Source organism: Ictidomys tridecemlineatus, chromosome 1, assembly GCF_052094955.1.
Source record: "Ictidomys tridecemlineatus isolate mIctTri1 chromosome 1, mIctTri1.hap1, whole genome shotgun sequence".
NCBI classification, from domain to species: domain Eukaryota; kingdom Metazoa; phylum Chordata; class Mammalia; order Rodentia; family Sciuridae; genus Ictidomys; species Ictidomys tridecemlineatus.
This window is the reverse complement of record NC_135477.1, coordinates 104,222,040-104,242,751: the sequence shown is the minus strand read 5'-3', so window position 1 is coordinate 104,242,751 and position 20,712 is coordinate 104,222,040. Positions and strand designations below refer to the sequence as shown.

At 37.8% G+C, this 20,712-nt stretch overlaps 1 protein-coding gene and 1 long non-coding RNA gene across 4 annotated transcripts in view; one reads left to right on the top strand and one right to left on the bottom strand.

Moving 5' to 3' along the window:
• LOC110598231 (uncharacterized) overlaps positions 1–20,712 on the bottom strand; it is a 400,762-nt gene that overhangs the window by 21,524 nt on the left and 358,526 nt on the right. For 2 of the 3 annotated variants that reach the window (XR_013437201.1, XR_013437204.1), the window contains one exon: positions 1,672–1,780. This is a non-coding gene — a long non-coding RNA (uncharacterized LOC110598231). Of the gene's footprint in view, positions 1–1,671; positions 1,781–5,924; positions 6,076–20,712 lie in introns of all 3 variants that reach the window. The other variant, XR_013437199.1, reaches the window with a different exon arrangement.
• Pcsk1 (proprotein convertase subtilisin/kexin type 1) overlaps positions 1–20,712 on the top strand; it is a 40,237-nt gene that overhangs the window by 10,924 nt on the left and 8,601 nt on the right. The window contains exons 5-10 of the mRNA XM_005326146.4: positions 327–403; positions 5,939–6,027; positions 8,868–9,040; positions 10,012–10,224; positions 12,686–12,786; positions 20,164–20,397. Of these exons, the coding sequence (XP_005326203.1) occupies positions 327–403; positions 5,939–6,027; positions 8,868–9,040; positions 10,012–10,224; positions 12,686–12,786; positions 20,164–20,397 (887 nt within the window). The remainder of the gene's footprint in view (positions 1–326; positions 404–5,938; positions 6,028–8,867; positions 9,041–10,011; positions 10,225–12,685; positions 12,787–20,163; positions 20,398–20,712) is intronic.

Genomic DNA, 20,712 nt, shown 5'->3' with positions numbered 1-20,712 from the left:
TTTAGTTAAGTCATTCAACTTCTCTGGGACTCACTATTCTCATTTGAAAAATGATATGACTAAACCCAGTAAACTTATTTTTTTTCCCCTAGCTCTGTCAGCATCTATGAGCTAAGGGTTTTGTAACACTCACTGAGAGTTGGATGCTGGCTCTCTTTGCTGTGCTCATCATCACTGTCCAGTTTGTGTGTATAATAAATGTTCAGTGACTAGGCTAGAAACTATCTGCCCAAATGGGAAGAGGCAATGGAGAAGATTCAGGAAGTGCTTTTTCTTTCTTTTTTTTTTAAAATGATGCTACAGTGTTATTTTTATTGTCTCTTTAGGATCCAGAGGCTAGCTATGATTTTAATGATAATGATCATGATCCATTTCCCCGATATGATCCCACAAATGAAAACAAGTGAGTAAATGTGCATTTTGGGGGGAATAAAGTATCTTAAAATGTTTTTTATCTTGTTTGAGAGAATTATACTATAAATTTGGTCCACATTTCAGCTCTCAGGAAATGTTAATGTACATCATCCATATCGAAATATGTTGTTGTTTTAAAACCAAAGCTTCTGTTTTTATATTCCTTTTAGATTCTAGAACAATAATTAAACTTCATATTTACGATAGTCTCCTTTTTATATTCTGAAATTCTTCTGTCATGTGTGACTGAATACTTACAGCTTCAGAAAGAATGCTTGAGACATAAAGGGTACAAACTTTGTGTTCTCCCTGTCTCCTATCAATTCCTCTGTGAATCTTTGTGCTATTAGCAATATGCTTAATGTTAGTCACAAACAGAAATACACATGAATAAATACATGCGAATAAACCCCACAACTTTGTATGGTGGTCAAAATCACCCTCATCAGTTCCCCAGTAGAGCCTGGCCAGATAACAGACAAGAGAACTGCAGCTGAGGCCTGGCCCCAAATCCAACACAGTCCCCCAGGGCTTTGAAGCAGTTAGTAACCTGCTCCAAATTTCTACTGGTCATAAAGGCAAGGGAAGAGAAAAGAAACAACATTGGACTCCTAGATTATTATCTGCTCATTGCAGCCACAGAGATGAGGGAGGCCATAAGTCAGTCCTTTCAAAGCAAGAGGCCAAAGAAAGAGCCAGAAGCTAGGGACTTTTAACCCTCTTTCCTAATACCAGAGAAATTTCATCCTCCAGGCATGTGGTCTCAAAGTGTCCATCCCTTTGTGGGAATTCATCTTTATCCATACTGATATCTCTCACAAACCCACAGAGACATTCAGACTTTCCTTTTCATTTTCCCCACCAACAAGAGTTCATATCAAAATAAACCAAATCCAAAGTCAAAATTAGGGGTTTGTTCTGTAAATGGTGATGGAAAGAACAAAGCAACTAAAAAGCTCTTGGTAGTTGTTACACAAAGTACTTCCCTTTTTCTTTGATGACTGTCTACTGATTCTTTTTTTTTTTTTTAAAATATTTTTTTGGTTGTAGATGGACACAATACCTTTATTTTGTTTATTTATTTTTCTGTGGTTCTGAAGCTTGAACCCAGTGCCTCACTTGTGCTAGGCAAGCTCTCTACCATTGAGCTACAACCCCAGCCCTGGATTCTTTACCAATATGGGTTAGTCAAGTCAGTCTCTGTCTGTCTGTCTCTCGCCCTTTCTTTCAACATGTGGACAGAGCATTAATATTTACCTAAAGTTCTTTCCCGATTTGGATGGTCTTCACTCCAGAAGGTTGCCATACCCCAGAAGGGAGGCTGGGCACATGGACTTGACTTCAATGTCTGGGTGCATGTTTCTTCCTGGAGGGGTAAAAGGTACAACTTCTTTAAGTACCATACATTTCTTCAAGGATATGAGTAAAAAGTTTACCATTAATATCTTTAGAGATTAGAACATTCCAGTAACAATATAATAGGAATCACTGGTAGTGCTCTCTTGGAGGACAGTGAGAGTGTCTCTGGAATGACAGCAGGGCCCCTGGACAAACTTTTAGCCACATTCCTAGGTCAGGATAGTGCAGAGCCAGCAGGAACACTTGCTCTTTTGGAACACAGCCTTCTAATGTCAGCCTAGCTGATAGTTATGACTTGCTAATTATCAGTGTAGAGCATGGCCTTGAGGAAATCATTTACCTCACTCTGCCTCTACTTTTTTTGTGTCTCCTAAAATTAGAGTTAAGGCACCTACACCCCACATTTCCGAAAAGAACTTCCTAAGTAAATGAGAAAGAAGTACATAGAATTCATGGGCACCTGCCTTAGAATGGGGTAAAAAACAATAGCTTTTATTTCATTGGAATATTTATTATAATAAGAATAGCTTTTATTCTACCCTGTCATTAAGACCAACAGGAAAATCTGCTTGAAGCAACATGGGTGCAGCCAAGAAGACTTAGCTAGAGGTGTCAGCCTCTTTTTTAGTTAATGAATCATCTTCTCAGGTAGATCCTAGAGGTGGTCCCAGGATCCATTTGGGTGATAACTTGTGTAGTGGCTGCATAGTAAGTAAGTGAATACTTGGTGAGATAATATTTTCTGGAGTTTTCCTTGTCAAAATAAGAGGGACTCAGACCTTATGTTAGTCATCTTGGCATTACTGTAACAAATACCTGAGATAAATGAACTTAAAAGAAGAAAAGTTTACTTGGGCTCACAGTTTTGGAGCTTTTATTCTGTGGTCAGTCGACTGTTGCTTTGGGGCCTGTAAAGTCAGTTTATCAAAGTAGATAGTAAGTGATACCGCAAGCTGCTTAATTCATGGTTACAGAAAGCAGAGAGAAAGAGTGCATCCCATAGTCCCTTTGAAGGCATGCCCAAAGTCACCCAGAACCTCCCTTCTTCTACCATCTCCCAGTAGCACCAAACTGGGGACAGAGACTTTAACACATGGACCTTGGGAGATTTTTCAGATCCAAACTATAGCAGACCATCTTCTTCCTTAACCATAAAAGGAGAATTCTCGAAGAACAGCGTTTATAATAGCTACATTTTCCCCAACTCAGGGAGCTCCAAAATCTCTATATAAGCATTGCCTGCTGTGAACCTTCCACATGGCTTGGAGTTAACATGGCATAGCCCAATGGTTAAGAACAGACTTTGGATCTTGATTTCAGTCAAATCTTAGATCTTCCACTTAACCATCAAACTATCTTGCATAAATTATTTAAATTCTTTCTGCTTAGGTTTTAATCCTCTTTTGAAAAGGGATAGCTATTGGGTTATTATGGGGATTACATCAGTTTGGACACTGCCTGGTACATAGAGAAATAATCAAATGACTATTGAGATAATGATAATGATGATGAAGAAGATGATAATGAAGAAGGTGATGATAATGATAATGACAAAGATGACGAAGATGATGTCAACTATGGCATCTCACATAGAAACAGAGATAAACCTTATTTCAGTGAGAAATCAGAATGACTAGAATAGTATCTGATAGGAGAAGAAGGAGAGACAAGTCAATTTTCTGAGCATATTCAGAATCTGCTATTCAAAAATGACACAATGAGCAACTATCAGTGTCCTGCTGACTATCAACCAAAAAGATAGCATCCCTATCATTTATCAGAAGATATAATAAAAAATAGAGTCACTCTTTTAGCATGTTATCAGGCATAAATCCCTAAGATTTAGAAAATGAATGGTCCCATTTTGATAGCCCTTATAGCAATAGGAGATCTATTATCTCCCAATTCCAATGGCATTATCTCTCCCAACACCTCTATTGCTGCTGTTCTTTATTACTATGTAAATCAGACTAACAGAGCCATATTTAAATGCTCCTCTGCAAATCAAAAGAGGAATCACTAGATAATAAAATTATAAAAGTACAGGTAACTCTTACTATTAAGCTGGCATGAATCTGCATTCAGTATTTCAGTATTTCAACACCAATTATAGATTATTTTCCTAGTTAAATAGCATGTGTGACAGGGATATTTTAACCAGAATAATAGTAGTCTTTAAGTATCTTGTAGAATAGTTTTTAAAGATCAATTTGTTTAAATGCCAGTTACTACCATTGTTCTAAGTTAATGGAGGGTTCGTTTATCTCAGCTCCTGACTTAGGAAAGAAAAAGAACTGTGGGTCTATGAAGAATGACATAGACATACTTTGATAAGGTTTTCCCTATTTCTCAGTATGCGAAGGTGGGAAGTGAGGATGAGAAGAGAAAAAATAATCAAGCTATATTTGTACCATGATCCTACTGCTACTTTTTATTAGAAAATCCATTCCTATGTGTACTAGTACATAAAGAGAAAAATAATAGAGAGTGTCACATTACATCTTTTTTTTTTTTTTTTTTGTCAACATACTGAGTCTATTGGCTCAATCTGGAAACTTGCAATTTTGCTATCCTGAGCCCTGTCTCCCCTCTTGTATAGATGGAGATATAAGCAGTGGTGACTCAGAAAGCACCTTTCTCAGAGGATGACAACTGAATTTCTCCTTTTACAAAGACAAAGAGCTAATCTCTCAGCAAAGTATTAGGTGTCTTCTATGTGTTCCAATGTGTACACATTTTTCAGAAAATGGTCAGGACATTTTCAGTGGCAAGGGAAAGAATCCTAACTAATAGATTAAATAAAAACAGGGGCTGATGAATTTTTCACCCAAGGGATGCTGTAGCTTACAGTGTTGCAAGATCCAGGAGCTCAAATAAGGTGTCCTTCGGATTTATTTCCATTCCCTGGTTCTGCTTACCACCACTTACTTACTTTACTTCTCAATATAATATTGCCTGGCAGCAAGAGCTGCATGGCTCTTCTAGAACTAAAGCTCAAGATTTCCAAGAAAGAATGCAGTTCTCATTCCTAGCATCAGCATCAATCTTTGAAAACTGTCTGAGAGAAGGGGCCTTAGTACAGAAAGAATCACAAGGAGTTAGGAGGGCTGTTTCCTCAAAAGGGAAAAATGCTAGCATTCAAAAAAGAAGCAGATGTCTGCCTCCAGGAGGAACACCTTGAATTAAAGAAAACTGTATTGATCTGACTTGAATTCCTATACACTATTAAGATGAAGAAGCAGTAATATTTTTTTAGTGGAAAGAGACCAGAAAATCGTCTTTCAAACTTCATGAAAAAAAAAAAAAAGATAAATTAAGCAGAATTATTTTGGATGGCCCAGTCAACCTAGGATATTAGTATTCTGTGCCAGGTGGAATTAATAGATGGCTAGTATAGCATTGTCTACCATTGGTAGTGTCTGGCAAGGAGGTAGTCCTTCCTTTTCTTCCCTCTATATCAGCATATCTGATCAGTGACTCCACAAGTCACCAGGGGCTTTCACACTACTCCCAGGTGTTTCCACAATGGAAGAAATTCATGAGTTGTGAGAGTTCCCTGTTTCTCAATTAGTCTGTCATGTCCTGAGAAAATGTCAGAGTCTTCTTAGTACCAGAAAATCCCTAGGAGTCTTATTGTGATATATGGTTAGAGGAGAGATGGGGAGGGCTTATGGGGGATTCTTCTGTCATATTTTACTAGGGCTAGTCCAGGATAACCTAATCCAAAGTAATCACTAGGAGGGAATTTGAGGTGCCATTTCACTACCAAAAAGTAAGAGGAAGAAGTCATGTCTGAGGCATTGCTACTGAATGAAAGAATTCTCATTGCAGTATCAATAGTTGCACTTTTGGGGTCCCTAAAATATGCCAGCCACTGTTTAAGTACACTACATAAATATCTCCTACAATTTTCACAATAACCCTTTGAAGATAAATGATTGACCCAAGTCACACCACTGGTTAATGCCAAAATCAGAATTTGAACTCACAATACTTTGACCCTAGTGCCTGTACCTTTTTCTGCACATAATTTTTTATAATACTGGTTTAAAAAGTCAATAAGAAGTCTGACAAAAAGCTAATATATTCATGTACCATGGATTCATATGCAAAATAAACATTTTTCCTTAATTAAGGTTTATAATTCTTACTTTTTAATCCTCAGACATGGGACCAGATGCGCAGGAGAAATTGCCATGCAAGCAAATAATTACAAGTGCGGGGTTGGAGTTGCGTACAATTCCAAAGTCGGAGGTAAAGTTCCTGTAGTTGGGCACTTTAAGTCGAAGCTTGCATTATCTGCTGAAAATGGGTAAAGGAGACATTTCAACTACCAGAGGAAGAAATGCATTCTGTGTAAAATTTGCTGAAGGACTAAGGGTGACTTGTAAGCCAATCAATGGATCTAGATTCCAAGAAGATGGATAGCTGAATATAGCCTATACATCTTCACAGGGAAAATAATATAATTGTTCAATAGCATTTGAATGAAATCTAATTTGTTCTATGTTCTGATTTAGGAGGGATATTATTGAACACTTTCTAATGGAACAGAATGAGGAAGTAAATTTAAGCAGACATTCCCTGCCTCTCAATTCTGTAGATTTTTTTTTCATTTTGTACCAAAGAATAGCTGCAGAAGAAAACAAAAAGTAAAGCACATACACATTATTTTAGCCAAAGGTTACCTTTGATGACAAATATATAGAATCTCTATTTGTTTTAGTCAATTTTCTTATGGGAAAAGCCCACTAAGTTAATTGGGGGACATTTTAATTAAATAAACTATATACATGAATTAGAGGAAACCAACAATGGAATAACAAATACTGATCCTATTACCTTTAGGCCCAAGGGAACAAGGAGAAGGAGAGTCAGTGGAAAGCAGGGAGAGAAATTTTTGGTCATAGAGAACCACTGAACAGGAGCTTTGCCCCTGTACACACCAGGAGCTACATCTAGGCAGGAAGGATCCAGAGGAATAAGACCTCACTCTCTTCTTAGCCCACCTTTCCACTGATATGGTGGCTGTTCTAACAGAGCAGGGTAGGGAGGGAATCTGCAGGGACAGAGCAGATAATAATTGCGCTCTCCCTTTAAGCTCTTCCTGCCTCAGGGTTTCAGGATGATTAGGTTATGGATTCCTTTTTGAAAACCCAAATAAATATTCAGGATGTGTATTTATTTGGTTTCTAAAAAAGAAATCCATATCCAAATTCAAGATATAACTAGAATTTAATAAGTTTTTATTATAATTGACATGCTCTACAAGTTACCTTGTTTGGAGTGATAGTTTTTGAAAACGAAACTAATCTCAAGCTTTATTGTACAACTGTAAAAGTCAGAGATAAGAAGAATATAAATGGGGAAGGAATATGGTTGATATATAGGTATCATATATATGTGTGTGTATATATATATATATATATCACTAATACATGAGACTCATATTTTAAGTATCATTCTTGATTCTTTTGATCATGTCCTCTCAGAGTGCTGTGCTAATTCAAAGAAAATGAAAGCAGACAAAAAAATTATGTAATCAACTAGAAAAAGAATTTGCTTTTCAAGTTCTAATGAACTAAACAGCTATAGTTTATTAAAGAATCACCTGATACTTCATTTTTTCAGTGAAAGAATCATAAGAAAATTTCTTAAGGTGACAAAAGCTAGTTGTGGCAGTGTAGAACTGAAAAATAATACTTCTGATTCAGACCCTTTTGATTGTTTTCATTAGTATAGTCTTTGAAGGTCTAGCCCCAATTTGAATAATAAATTTCATTTTCTAGGTAGGGTAAGTGATCTGTCAATCACTTACCCTACCTATTTATTATAAGTAGTGTATCCTGTGAGTAACAGGATAGATTTGGGTCCAGATTTTTAGAGTTTAAATCCTGGTCCCCACTTTTAAATTGTGTGGTCTTGGATAAGTCAATGTATCTCCTTGTTCTCAGTCCCTTCACCTATAAAATATAGAGAATTATAGCACCCATTGCTAATGGTAGTTGTAAGCATAGAAAAGTACATGTCTAATGCCTATGTAATGGTGACTGCATATAAATATCTTCAATGCATACGAGCTCTTATTATCATTAATATTTTACAATTGAAGAAACTGAACTACAACAATTAGAAAACAGAGCTGGGTTATTTTTTCTTTTTCTTCCAAATGCATTTTTAAGTAACTCTTTATTGTTGTTTTTTAACAAATATGACTTTCACTGATCATGTCAGTTATATGTTGTTTTACTTTGGCTCCATAATGAATAATAGTATGAAAATCTAAGGCTGTGAGCTCCATTGCATTATTAGCCTGAAATTGCTTTTCTCTTCCTGGCTCTTGAATTCATGAGTCTGATGATGGCCGACAGCCTGTTGGAAAGCACAAAGAGCTACCATATCTGCCTTCTCCTGATGAAAAATGATTCCCCCTCAGGAGTGAAATCCATGGCAATGATTTCATCCTTGAAATGATTTAGAAGAAAAGGAAGCATGTTCCTTTGCAAACACATAAAAGAATGGCCTCTGGGTTATTTTTAATCAGTGCTTAGAAACAAGAGTTCTTTCCCTATTTGTTAGTTTCCTATTGTGGACAGATCTTTTCGATCTGCAGCTTCCTGTACAGGGGCCTTTGTGTGGCACAGACTGGGCCATAGCCACTCATGTACACTCATGAGCAGGTGTGTTGAGGGAGGGCTGTTTGATGGTTTTTCCTGAAACCTATTAGGTGATTTTGTTGGGGTGGTGGAGGGTAGGAATACATTTGTAATTGCCAGCAAACATATCCATTCCTCTTATCCAAGAATGCTACTCCCTTTCAACCTCAGGGGTATTACTGGGAACAGAGCCTTGGGTGGGACAAAAAACACAGCTGTTTCAAAGTGCACAGCATTATCTCTAAAGGGCAGACAAAAAAAGTTTACAGAAGCACTGACATTTCCCTTTTGTATTGTCCAAAGCTGGGTCACAGGTGTTGGGAACCTCAGAGCTTATCTTTTTTGATTCTTTTGAGAGTCCTTTAAAGATATAAATTTTAAGGCCATCGTGTTTTTCAGTATGTATATATCTTTATGTTTGTTTTCTTCTCTGCTCAGGCATAAGAATGCTGGATGGCATTGTGACTGATGCTATTGAGGCCAGTTCAATTGGATTCAACCCTGGACATGTGGATATTTACAGTGCAAGCTGGGGCCCTAATGATGATGGGAAAACCGTGGAGGGTCCTGGCAGATTAGCCCAGAAGGCTTTTGAGTACGGTGTCAAGCAGGTGAGATGCTTAACCCAGACGCATGAGATTAAACCCACCTATTAGGATATGAGAAGGGAAGAATACTCAGGTTATATGGAAAGAAAGGCTGACAAATTTCATTACACAGTCCTTCACAATTTTAACTGCAGTTCGAGAGCCAAATCATTTCTCAGGGATGGAAGTTCAGGGTTAAGAGAGTTTCCCTGCTTGGGTCTGACATTGAAGAAAAATTCATTACTTTAGGATATTTACTTTGAAATCCTTCTAGACAGTCTTCCTTTCTCATTTTCCTGCTACTTTGGGTCTTTCACTAGGTAAGCTAATACCCAGATTCTGAAAATGCATTCTTGAATACAGCAACCTGCTTCCTCTGGCTCGGCACACACCCCTGCTGTACTTGTGCATCATTTGTCACTTGGGTTTACTGCCTTCTTTCACAGATTCTAAGGCCTTGAACTCTACAGGATGAGAGTAGAAACTTCTTCGGAGAGCACAAATTGAAAAATCATAGAAAGAGTGGCCTTGACGAGTTACATTCAATTGAAGAGTTCCTTTTAAAGCAGCTGCAAAGCAGATCTGAATAATGCCTGATTTTGTCATTCTATCAGTCAGCCAGAAGATTCAGGCAGAAAGAAAGAGGAAGTTCAAAGATTTGAGTGCAGTGACATAAGCCAAGAGAAGAGTGAAAAATGACTAAAGAATGCTGAAGTCCAGATTATAAATCTGCAGAATTAAAATAGAAAAAAAAAGTGTTTGCTCAGCCCTACTCTAGAAGTGGCCCACAAGACCAGAGGCTTGAAGGGCCAGAGTCTCGTGATTTATAATACAGTCTCGTGAGATTTCCAGTGTGCCTGCTGGGGACCTAGAGTTAAATACAAATCCCCCAAATTTGAGAACTTCACGAATGCATTTGTTGGGGATTTTAATGGGGTTTAATAGTGACCTTAGTAGATAATAATAGATGTTGTCCATTTTGGCTTTTCCTTTAGGGGAGACAAGGGAAGGGTTCCATCTTCGTCTGGGCTTCTGGGAATGGGGGGCGTCAGGGAGATAACTGTGACTGTGATGGCTACACGGACAGCATCTACACCATCTCCATCAGCAGTGCTTCACAGCAAGGCCTATCGCCCTGGTACGCTGAGAAGTGCTCCTCCACGCTGGCTACCTCCTACAGCAGCGGGGATTATACTGACCAGCGAATCGTATGTTGCTTTTGCCTAACTCTCTCTGCCTGGGGAGGAGAGCATGCCTTGCACTCACAATGATCCTTCTAACTGACCTTTGGTGGAATTGATTTGCTTAAGTTTGATGTCTCTGTCGGGAAGACTCATGCTTACTCACTTGCAAAGGCTGGCATATATTGGGAAGTTTTCTCTCCAGAGATAATGACACTTCTGCCAAGATGATCTTCCCTCTCTGTCATTTTAAAACTCAGCCCTGAGAAGTCACCAAACCTGTCATTACACACAGCTGAGACTCTAAATGTCTTTTCTGCTTGTCTGATGCTTCCCTGGAAACAGCCTGAAAAGAGATTTCAGGGCTGTAGGGGCTTTATCACCCTTGTACTTGCTGATCCTTTAATAGCAGGGATATAGACTGACTTGCCCTTTAGCAAATGATAAAAATACAGAGTCTACATTGGCGATGTCTCCTAAGAACAGACGGCCTGCAGGAAAAATAACCGTGTCAGTTTCCCCTGAGGTGAACTCCTCAGCCTCTGGGTCCAAAGCTCAGGCTATATGCTCAGAGAGCTCCTCCAGCCCACACTTGCTTGTGCCTTCACCTCCATGAGTCACACTGCCAAGAGCGATTATTGGATCTCCCTTCAAGGGCACAAAGATGAAGGGCCATTTCTAGGTTTGAGGAACAAAGAGAGTCACTTTTAATTTAAAAATTTAAAGTCTCAGATTTAACTCTGGACACACAAAAAACCCACTAGCTAAAGTATATAGGTCCTAATCTCAGTAAAATAACATGGCATGATCCAGTTAGATTGTGGGTGACTGCCATAATAATTACTTTGAAACACATGCACAAGTCTCATTAATGGCATCTTAGCAGAATTGTCAATACTAACATATTCTTCATACAGGATCACTATTTTGTAACTCTGCCTCTTTCTGCAACAGTTTAGGCAGTAATGCTGTGTGGTCTCCAGTGGAAAGCACTGCCCTCCCCTCTCATGTCATCTTCAGTTACTTGAATAATAGGCAGTGACATTCAACCCAATGGTTCTTTATGGCAGGCATAGTTCATAGCCTTTGAGACAGGCATATCAGACATCTGCCCCACTTGTGTTCAGAGCCCCTGGCTCTTGCCATTTCCTTGGGCATACACAGCTGTCTTTAGAAAATGGCCTGTTATACCTTTTAGAATCACCATTTGATAGACTGCTCTTCATCTGGGCCACCCTGCACCAAAGAAGGGGGAAGATTTTCCACTTTCATAAAGATTCCCCCCACCCCAAACCAGCCCTGGGAGAGACAGCTGGCGGATTCTATTTGAGACAGTTGCAGTAGAGGAGACTTTTCTTACGCAAACCTCTTCCTCAGCACAGTCATCTCTGGGGGCTTATTTGCGTCAACAGGTAAAAAGGGCAACTTTGCTTCCATTGCTCTCTGAGGAGCAGAGCCACCATAACTTGAGAAATTCAGAAACTCCAAGCAGGAAGCCAAAGGAGGTGATAATAGAACAAATTATTTTTTTACACCTCCCTCCCACACATTGAAATCTCTAGCTAAGAACTGTAGTGCTATAGCCTGGGTGGGGGTGCCTTGTTAGTAATTCTTTGGCTCAACTACTTGTTAAAGCTAGCAGTGCAAGGGTTCTTAAAGCAGACTGAATGAAAGTCTTTCTGCTTTCTTTCCTTTATCTCCGTAACCTTCATTACCCTAAAGAAAGCCTACATAATTCCTGATATGCAATAATATTGCATTTCCTAGGCAGGATCTCACTCAAACCTCAGAATACGAGTCAGGAAATGTAAATATCATTTTACAGATGGGGAACCAAGTGACATGCCCAAGGAATACATCTAATACATAGCAGTTGTAGAATGTGAACCCAGAACTAATGCAGCACACTTTTTATTTTTAAAACACACCATTTTCAACAAAGTGCAAATGGAGACACTAACTCAAAGATGTCAAATCTAGTCCCAGAGCATGAAAACTACACACTAAGCAGATCCTGTGCAAGTAGCTCAAGATCAGGATGGCTTAACATCCTTGTGCTGAAGAGGCAGCTAAATGTTAGTCCAAAGGGCAAAAGGAGTTTTATATGAGGCAGAATTTCTAAATATTACAGACCAAACACAATGGACCTGATGATTAATGGGCCAGCATGATTCACAGTGATGTCAAAACAGTTCCTTTTTTATAGACAGCGTTTCATTTGGGAATCTCAGAAGAGAAAATATTCATAGTGGGAGTACTTCATCCCCCGAAAAGGCATCTTGCTGCCAGAATTGTAGACAAGTTGCATATAGAGGAGAGGGAACTAAAATATCAGCAGATGGCAAACATCCGCTCATGGTTTAGAGGAGGAAGTAGGGAATCGAATCAGCTGAGTTTCCTGGTCATAGCAGATGCAGACCTTGGTGTGGTTACCTTGTCTCACACTCCTCATATGTCCTACCTCTCTCTCCTCCCTGTTACCATCCAGACAAGTGCTGACCTGCATAACGACTGCACTGAGACCCACACGGGCACCTCTGCCTCTGCACCTCTGGCTGCTGGCATCTTCGCTCTGGCCTTGGAAGCAAAGTAAGAACCAGAAATCTTCTAATCACCTTTACTGAGGCTGCTTCTCCTTGTTAGTGATACTTGTTACTTACTGAATACATGGTTACAGTAGAAATTTTGGAAAACTACAAAACAGCAGTAAAGATAAGCTTTCTTCCTGACACTTTGAGATAACTTTTGTTAGCTATCAGTGTAGATTAAATACACATATCTTACAAAATTAAGATTCTGTTATGCACAGTATTTTGTAGTTGTTTTTATAATACATCCTACAGTATATTAAACATCCACCCATGCTTTCTCATGTTCAAACCAATCTTCCTTGACCTTTATAAATTCATGTTGTCTCTCCAATTCCTGTTCCCCCTAACAAACAGGACTTCTTCTCATTAGGCAGAATTTGATTCAAATAATTTCCTGTGGGTGTTAGGAATAACAATATTACAAAACATTTTTTTTCAGAATAAGCTAGTCTTGGAGTTAATGTTACTATGTCAAGGGACATGAGAATTAAAGATATAATTTTCATCTTTTTATAGTATAAATAGCAAATTATTAAAGTCATCTAATCAAGCTTAAACACTCTTGTCCATAAAAATTTGTTGCCATCTCTGATAAATTTCTCAGGGTAAATGCTCAGATTGTGAATTTCTGGACCAAAAAGCAGGAGTATTTTAATGCTTTTTAATACTTATCAATAAATTGCTACTTTGAAAAACTATATAATTTTCTATTCACACCAGGAGTATATATTTGGAAGTACCAATTTCCAAAACCCTTGCCAAACTACTTTTATTATCTTTTAAAATGTTTGCTAATTGGATAGGTGAAAATAGAATCTCATTTTTCTATGCTTTTGTTTAATTACTAAAGAAACTCAGTACTTTGTCATGTAGTTATTTGTCTTGGCCATTTGACTGCTTCTTTATGGCCTTCATTTTGTTTAATGAAGAAAATCTATCAGTATTTTATCAATTTGACATTTACTTTTTAATTTATTTATAGGTCATTTTTAGTCTAATGAAGTTAGAATGTAAATAGACATGTTTGCCAGTCTGTTACTTTTAAGCTACTTTCTTTGCTTTAATGCTCAGAAAAATCTGCACAGCCAAAAACTGGGTTCATTTGTCTTTTATTTTGGTTCCTTTGTCATACTTAAATTCTAAATCTCCTGGAATTTCTTTTGGTGTAGGATGTCTATTTTCCCCCAAAATAGTTACTTCAACAATCTAATACTTAATAATGGATAAGAAAATTAATCATCATATATGACAAATCCACAGATTTTTTTTATTTTTCCTTATTTGTACTTTCTGCTGTGGTGTGGTGACAGCAAATCTTGTAAACTAGTATTGTCCTTCCCAATAAGAAGGTTGTTCTAGAAGAAGTTATATTCTCTAGAGAGAGGACAATGCAGTCTCCTCATGCCATGTTCAGTGAACTATGTTCACAGGAGCAGTGGAACAGAACATCTTTGCCTTTGCCACAACTGAAAAGCCCAGAAGTTGCTGAGCCTTTGTCCAGGAGAGTCCAGCATAGCTCTAGGAGCCCTGGGGCTCCCGGTGGTAATGTGGTATAGTTCCTGGGTATCTCAGCAATGGCATAGCCATGGTGGCTAAGCAAGACAGTCTGCCAAAGATCTTACAAAGAGTCTAGCTGCTTAGAAGGACTGAGATGTTTGATGAGGAAAGAAAGAAATCCAGGTACTTGATCAAAAGTAGATGGGGGGGGGCTAACAGAAAAGCTATATTTAGAATCCGAGTTCACTTGTAATAGGGAGGGATAGACAGAAGACAAAAATTCATGAGCACAAGCTATAACTGGCACCAGAAGATCCAAACCAATGTTGAAGAAAAAAATAGTCCAAGCAAGGAAATATACTACTAGTTGTCTGGCTTTAAGCAAGGTAATTCACATGTAGGGCTTCATCTGTCCAGTTGTAAAATGAATGAAAGGGTCAAACACCATTTTTTTTCAAACTTCTTCCCTTTATAAAATTCTCAGATTTGAAATCAAAGATAAGGGTATATAGAGATAATCCAACATGACTTGTTGAGGTTGGTGGTAAAAGGTCTAAAAATGAAACAGAGTATTTACTATCTCAGAATATAGATCATTAGTCACCGGGAGATGTTAAAACAAAGCCAGCCTTAAAATCGTAAGTGTAGAGTCTTTCTTCTCTTCCCTGCACTTGTCAGATGCATGTAAATATAACGACTAGGCCTAGCCTACCTTTGTCTAATGATGAATATATTAGAAATAGTCATCTAGCTGAACACTTGTATAAATTCCAGTCAAAACCAGAAATTTTTGAAGTTTAATTGCTGGTTCCTAAAATGTCAAACCTTCTTTTTCTACATAAGGAGAAAATCATCTAAGAATGACCTAGTCTCGTTAGTTTTATTTGTCTCTAATGAGTCTTTCTAAAGAAGGGCTTATATTGCACAAGGTGGATCCCTGAGGTCCATGAATGTCTTTGCAACTAAATGCAGAATTGCTTATGAGTGTGTTTGAAATTTTCTGGGGAATGGTATGTAGGTTCCACAGCATTCTGTCTATGCTATCCCAAGTGCAAATCACAAGAATTCAGTTCCCTTTATTTTTATTCAGAAGTGAGATGGACATGATCTGTCTTTACATTTATAATTTCTCAGTAATATAGATATGATCTTATGTCTTTCTTTCCAAGTTACATAGAAATTATTGATATTTCTGTTCTCAATTGGATTGGATGGTTCAATTGTCTATACCAAGATTATTAGATAATAAAATCTCAATACCAACATTTCTAGATGTGTGATCAAGTTTTATATCTAGACACTCAAGACTCAGAAAATCACTTAAATAGGTACCATCTCTTAAGATTCAAATGGAAAAATGAAAAACTCTGAACTAAACTTATCAAGAATAATGAGATCAATATTTATCCATTTTGTACTACATACCACACACTTATATGTATTAATTCTAATCCTTGCAACATTCCTAACATAGAAATTATTAATTGGATTTTATCAATGAAGTAATTGAGGCTTAGAGAAGTTGATAAATATAACCAAAATCCCACAAAGAGATTTATACTCAGGTCTATCTGCCCCCAAAACTATGCTATCAGCAATTACACTATGTTGCCTTCACAGCCTTGGGAGAGAGGAATGTTGAGTGGATGCCTTACATTCCATCAAATAAAGGAGGATTAGGAAGATTGAAGTAAATGAACACATATTTATGAGTTCCTCCTAAGTGTCCTGCCACAATGTGTATTAGCTGCTTTAAATATGATGAAGGTAGAGAAATAAGGAAAGAAAAAGAGAAAACATATTTTGGGTTGACGTATGTATAGGGGGATATTTCCCTTCCTAAGAACAGTGTTTTTTGAATGCTGGCATAGATACTAATCACCTGAGGAGTTTATTTAACAACAGATTTCCAGATCCTATTGCCAGCAACTCAGATTCTGAAGTTTCCCCTATAGCCCAGGAATTGCCATTTTTAGCAAGTACCCTAGACAGTTTTAATGCTATTAGTACCTTCACCTAACTTTGAGAAACAACTGCTATAAAGAAATATTTTCTACAGCCTTTTCCAGATGTCCATTAGGTACCTTAATACCTTAATAGGCATATCTTAGAGATAAATATTAAGAAATAAATGCCTTACATCATGCCTGTGGCACCTTCATTATTAAGTAGTGAATATACCTAAGAAAGTTGGAAGACAATCACCTTGGTCTATGCATGAAACCTCAAAAAGAATCAGAATAATTTTTAATAAGGGAGAACAATTCTGATGTGAACCATGGATTCCTTCATACCTTTGGAGGTACTAAACAAACAGGCAAACCAATTTTCTGTTTTTATTGAAGTCTAAAAACATAGATTCTCAATAATGCATATGGAACCTTTGGGAATGGGGGAAAAATCACAAGAAAAAATCTTTGTTGTTGAAAAATGTTAGAAAGGCCAAAGTAAAAAATACTCAGCATCTGGACTCACCAGGGTGTGTGATTAGGCCAAACAGGTAGCCTCTAATAATTTTCACTTTAGAATTAATTTTGTCTCCAGACCTACATCTCTTCTAATGAGAAACAATGCTTCAATTCACCATTTAATTCTGTAATGCTTATTTTCTGTAAACACCCTTGATTAGCAACACAATGCAGTTTTAAAATTTTTAATTATTGTGGATGCAGTTGAGCATTTATCGACAAAGGAAGGCTTTGTCAGGAACAAGTTTGCACTATTGTTAACAGCTGTTTTTCATTTATGAGAAGCAAACACACAAATGAAGAATAACTCTGTTAGGAAAATGTGTTTAACTTTCCTAATTGTATGACAGTGAAGCTCTTGAAATATTTTTCAAAGACTATATAGGGTAAATTTTTAAAAAACAGTACAACTTGCAATTAAATATTAAATAAATGTTCCACTATAGAAATATAGAAAGTGTAAGCTTTGTAGATGATTATCAGCTCCCTGACATATACTTCCTTTATACTTTTCCTCATCCCTACCCTCTTAAGTACACCTACACACACTGAGGATACAAATGGAAAACTGGTTTGTTGCCCATTGACCACCTTGATAGGAGACTTTTACTTCAGACTCCTTTTGAAAGACTGGAAGAAAACACACATTTCAATAAATTGCATTATAGGATACGATTAGGTTCTACCTTGAGAAAATAGCCATTTCTGCTCACTCAGTTAGTGATTCCTGAAGGTGGGATAACCAAAAAAGAAACAAGAGCTAATAAAAGGTATGTATGGAGCTGGGTTGTAACTCAGTGTTGGAGCACTTGCCTTGCACTTATGAAGCACTGGGTTTGATCCTCAGCACCACATAAAAATAAAGATATTGTGTTCACTTATGACTAAAAAAAAGTTTTTTTAAAAAGGTATTTATAATATTAGGCAGATAGAATATCTGAACAGTAAGGAATTCTAGAGACTGTCATATTCTACCCTTTCATATTATAAATGAGTTAACTCAGGCCCAGAGAGATAAAGTAGTTGGATCACCCAGTTCTTTGATAGTAGAATGCAATTTAATGTGTTTTCTACTGCTCCCTATTCTGACCCCATGATTTGAAATGATTTATAATTGTCTTAATTGATCATATTGTGTAATCTTTCTACCAGCTCCTGTTATTTTCACTATGATACAGAACTGACTAGACAGATTTTTAAAAATATGAAAGTCATGTCCTATTCTTATAATTATTTATTTATTTAGGAAACAGGTAGATATGTAAATAGGTAGGTAGATATGTAGGTAGGTAGGTGGGTAGGTAGGTAGGTAGGTACAGGAGTGTTCTACCTCTGAGCTAAATTCCCAGCCCTTTTCATTTTATATTGAGTCAGGGTCTGGTTAAGTTACCCAGGCTGGTCTCTAGCTTGGGATCCTTCTAACAGCCTCCTGAATATCTGGGAATGAAACATGGTTATAGACAGGGACCACCATGCACTATTATCCTCAGACATTTTGACTTGTAGGTTTGAGGTGGGACTCTAAAATTTTCATTATTTACCAGTGTTCCAGTTGCTTATGATACAAGTGGTCTGGGATTCACTGAGAGTCACTGAGCTGGAGTCCTTCTATGGTCTCCATCAATCATTGTCTGGAGTCAAGTAGGAATGCAGCTCAACTGAGCGTGAGCTGAGCTATCAGATGTTGGAGCAGCCCATTAAAGCAACAATACAAAATGAAAGCATTGAGTCAGTCTTTTATCACCCACTGTTATGGTATAAGCAAGAATTTAGAACCAGAGAAAGCACCGGTTAGCCTGATTCCATTTTCCCTCATGGAGCAGTGTACCAGTCATGAGGATGAGTACGGACATGAGGGTGTCTCTCTGTAGAGGGAACCCTGAAGAAAAGGCTTCGGCAGTTTGTGGACCTTCAGGTGTGTAGGGAGAGAGGACTTGTGGGAGGGTAGGAGTAGAAAAGCACTGGGTATTGAATCAGAGCAAGGAACAGTGTCTTCAAGGTTTTTTCCCTTCCTTCACAAGGAAACCTTGGTAAAAGTGCCTGAAGAAGACCTCTGCCCAAGGCCTTAGACAAAGACACCTGGGAAGAAGGCACTCACCTACGGGAGTCAGGGATGTACAAAATGCAAAGAGCCTGATGGCCAGGGAGCCTGAAACCTTGACTGCTAGGCCTCTCAGAGGCTGTAATGCCCCAGTTGGCAAGTAGGTTAGCATTGGAGGGCACCATTATCTAGTGCCTACCAGGGAAAGACTGAAACTGCCTGTGGTCTGATTTGTAATGAGGAGCTTGAGTCCCATTGTTTGTACTCCCAATCCCTAGGTGTACAAGGGATTGTATAATCAGTGCATTTTTTCCCCTGGGGAAAGGCAGCAAATTGAGCCAGATTCCCCCAATGATTGGTCTACAGATTCATAGTAAGTAGGAATAGGAACCTTGAGAAGTATTTGGGTGTTATTTATTACATAATGCTTGATTGGTTAAGGGAAGCAATGCAGGTCTCAAAGGCAAGGGAAGCAAATGACTAATAGCAATAAGTTTTAAAATTATATTCAGTCTGTTTAACGTAGGCACATAATCATTCAACCAACCGATATTTACTCAGCATATGTCCTTCCTAGCATTCCTCTGGGTGCTTGTTTCACATCAGGGAATAAGATAGATAGGGATCTTACTCTTTCTCATGGTTAAGTTCTAGCCGGGGAGACATATATTAATAATACACAAAACAAATATATTTCCCAGTATGTTTTAAAATGATAAGTGCTATGGAAAAAGAAAAGGTGCAACAGGGTAAGAGCTTGGGAGTGTATGGGGAGGATTAATATTTTAAATAGGGTGATCAAGAAAAGTTTCATCATATTTTAAAAGATTTCAATCCCTTGCCTCTCTAAGTAATCTTTATATTGTTGCTAAATTAATCTTACTAAGACTTCCAATTTTACTATATCCTTGCTCAAAAAACCTCCATGATTCCCATTCCCTAAAGGATAAAATATGAACTTTCTTTTGTGGGATCCAAGGTCCTCATTGCTAAGGCTCAGTATTCTTCATTGCCTCTTTGCTGCTTCAGCAAACCAGACTGTAATCTGATCTTACAAGTGGGGCGGATGCCATTTTTTTTTTCAAGTTATATGGAAATAATTCAAAATATGTGTCAAATAATTTTACATTTCTGAAATGCAGAAGATTGAATTTTACTTATAGTAAGACATATTTTATAGGCAGAAATTTTCAGTACTGCATTTTGGATGCCAAATAAAAGAGCACACCAATAGACACTACAATAATATTGGTACAATCGCAGAAGATAGTTCATAATTCCTGAATAAAGATGCATATTGTTAGCACTTGCTTTGAGGAGGAAACTTCATTTTATCCCTGAAAGATCCTTTGGGTCACTTCCCCTCCAGCCCAAATCTCACCTGGAGAGATATGCAGCACTTGGTTGTCTGGACCTCTGAATATGACCCATTGGCCAATAACCCTGGATGGAAAAAGAATGGAGCAGGCTTGATGGTGAATAGTCGATTTGGATTTGGTTTGCTAAATGCCAAAGCTCTGGTGGATTTAGCTGATCCTGGGACCTGGAGCAGTGTGCCTGAGAAGAAGGAATGTGTTGTAAAAGACAATGACTTTGAGCCCAGGTAAGTGTCTCCAGGAATTTTAAATAAATATATTTAAATGTTTGGCATAATTTAATAAAAGAATTTGTTACTCTGCCTAAATTTTACTTGTGCCTATCCTTCTAAACCAATGGAGAAGGAATTTGCCAGTGTTCTCCATGGCTTTTCATGAGGGATTACTGAGATCTATAAATCAGGTTAGCATATTTTCATTTTTTTCCCTCTACAACACTCATGACTTTGCATTGTCTAAAATGCACCATTGTTTTATGTACCACTAGGAGAAAACATTGTCAGTTAAACTGTGACCAACCAGTCATTAGCTTTAAGATTAAT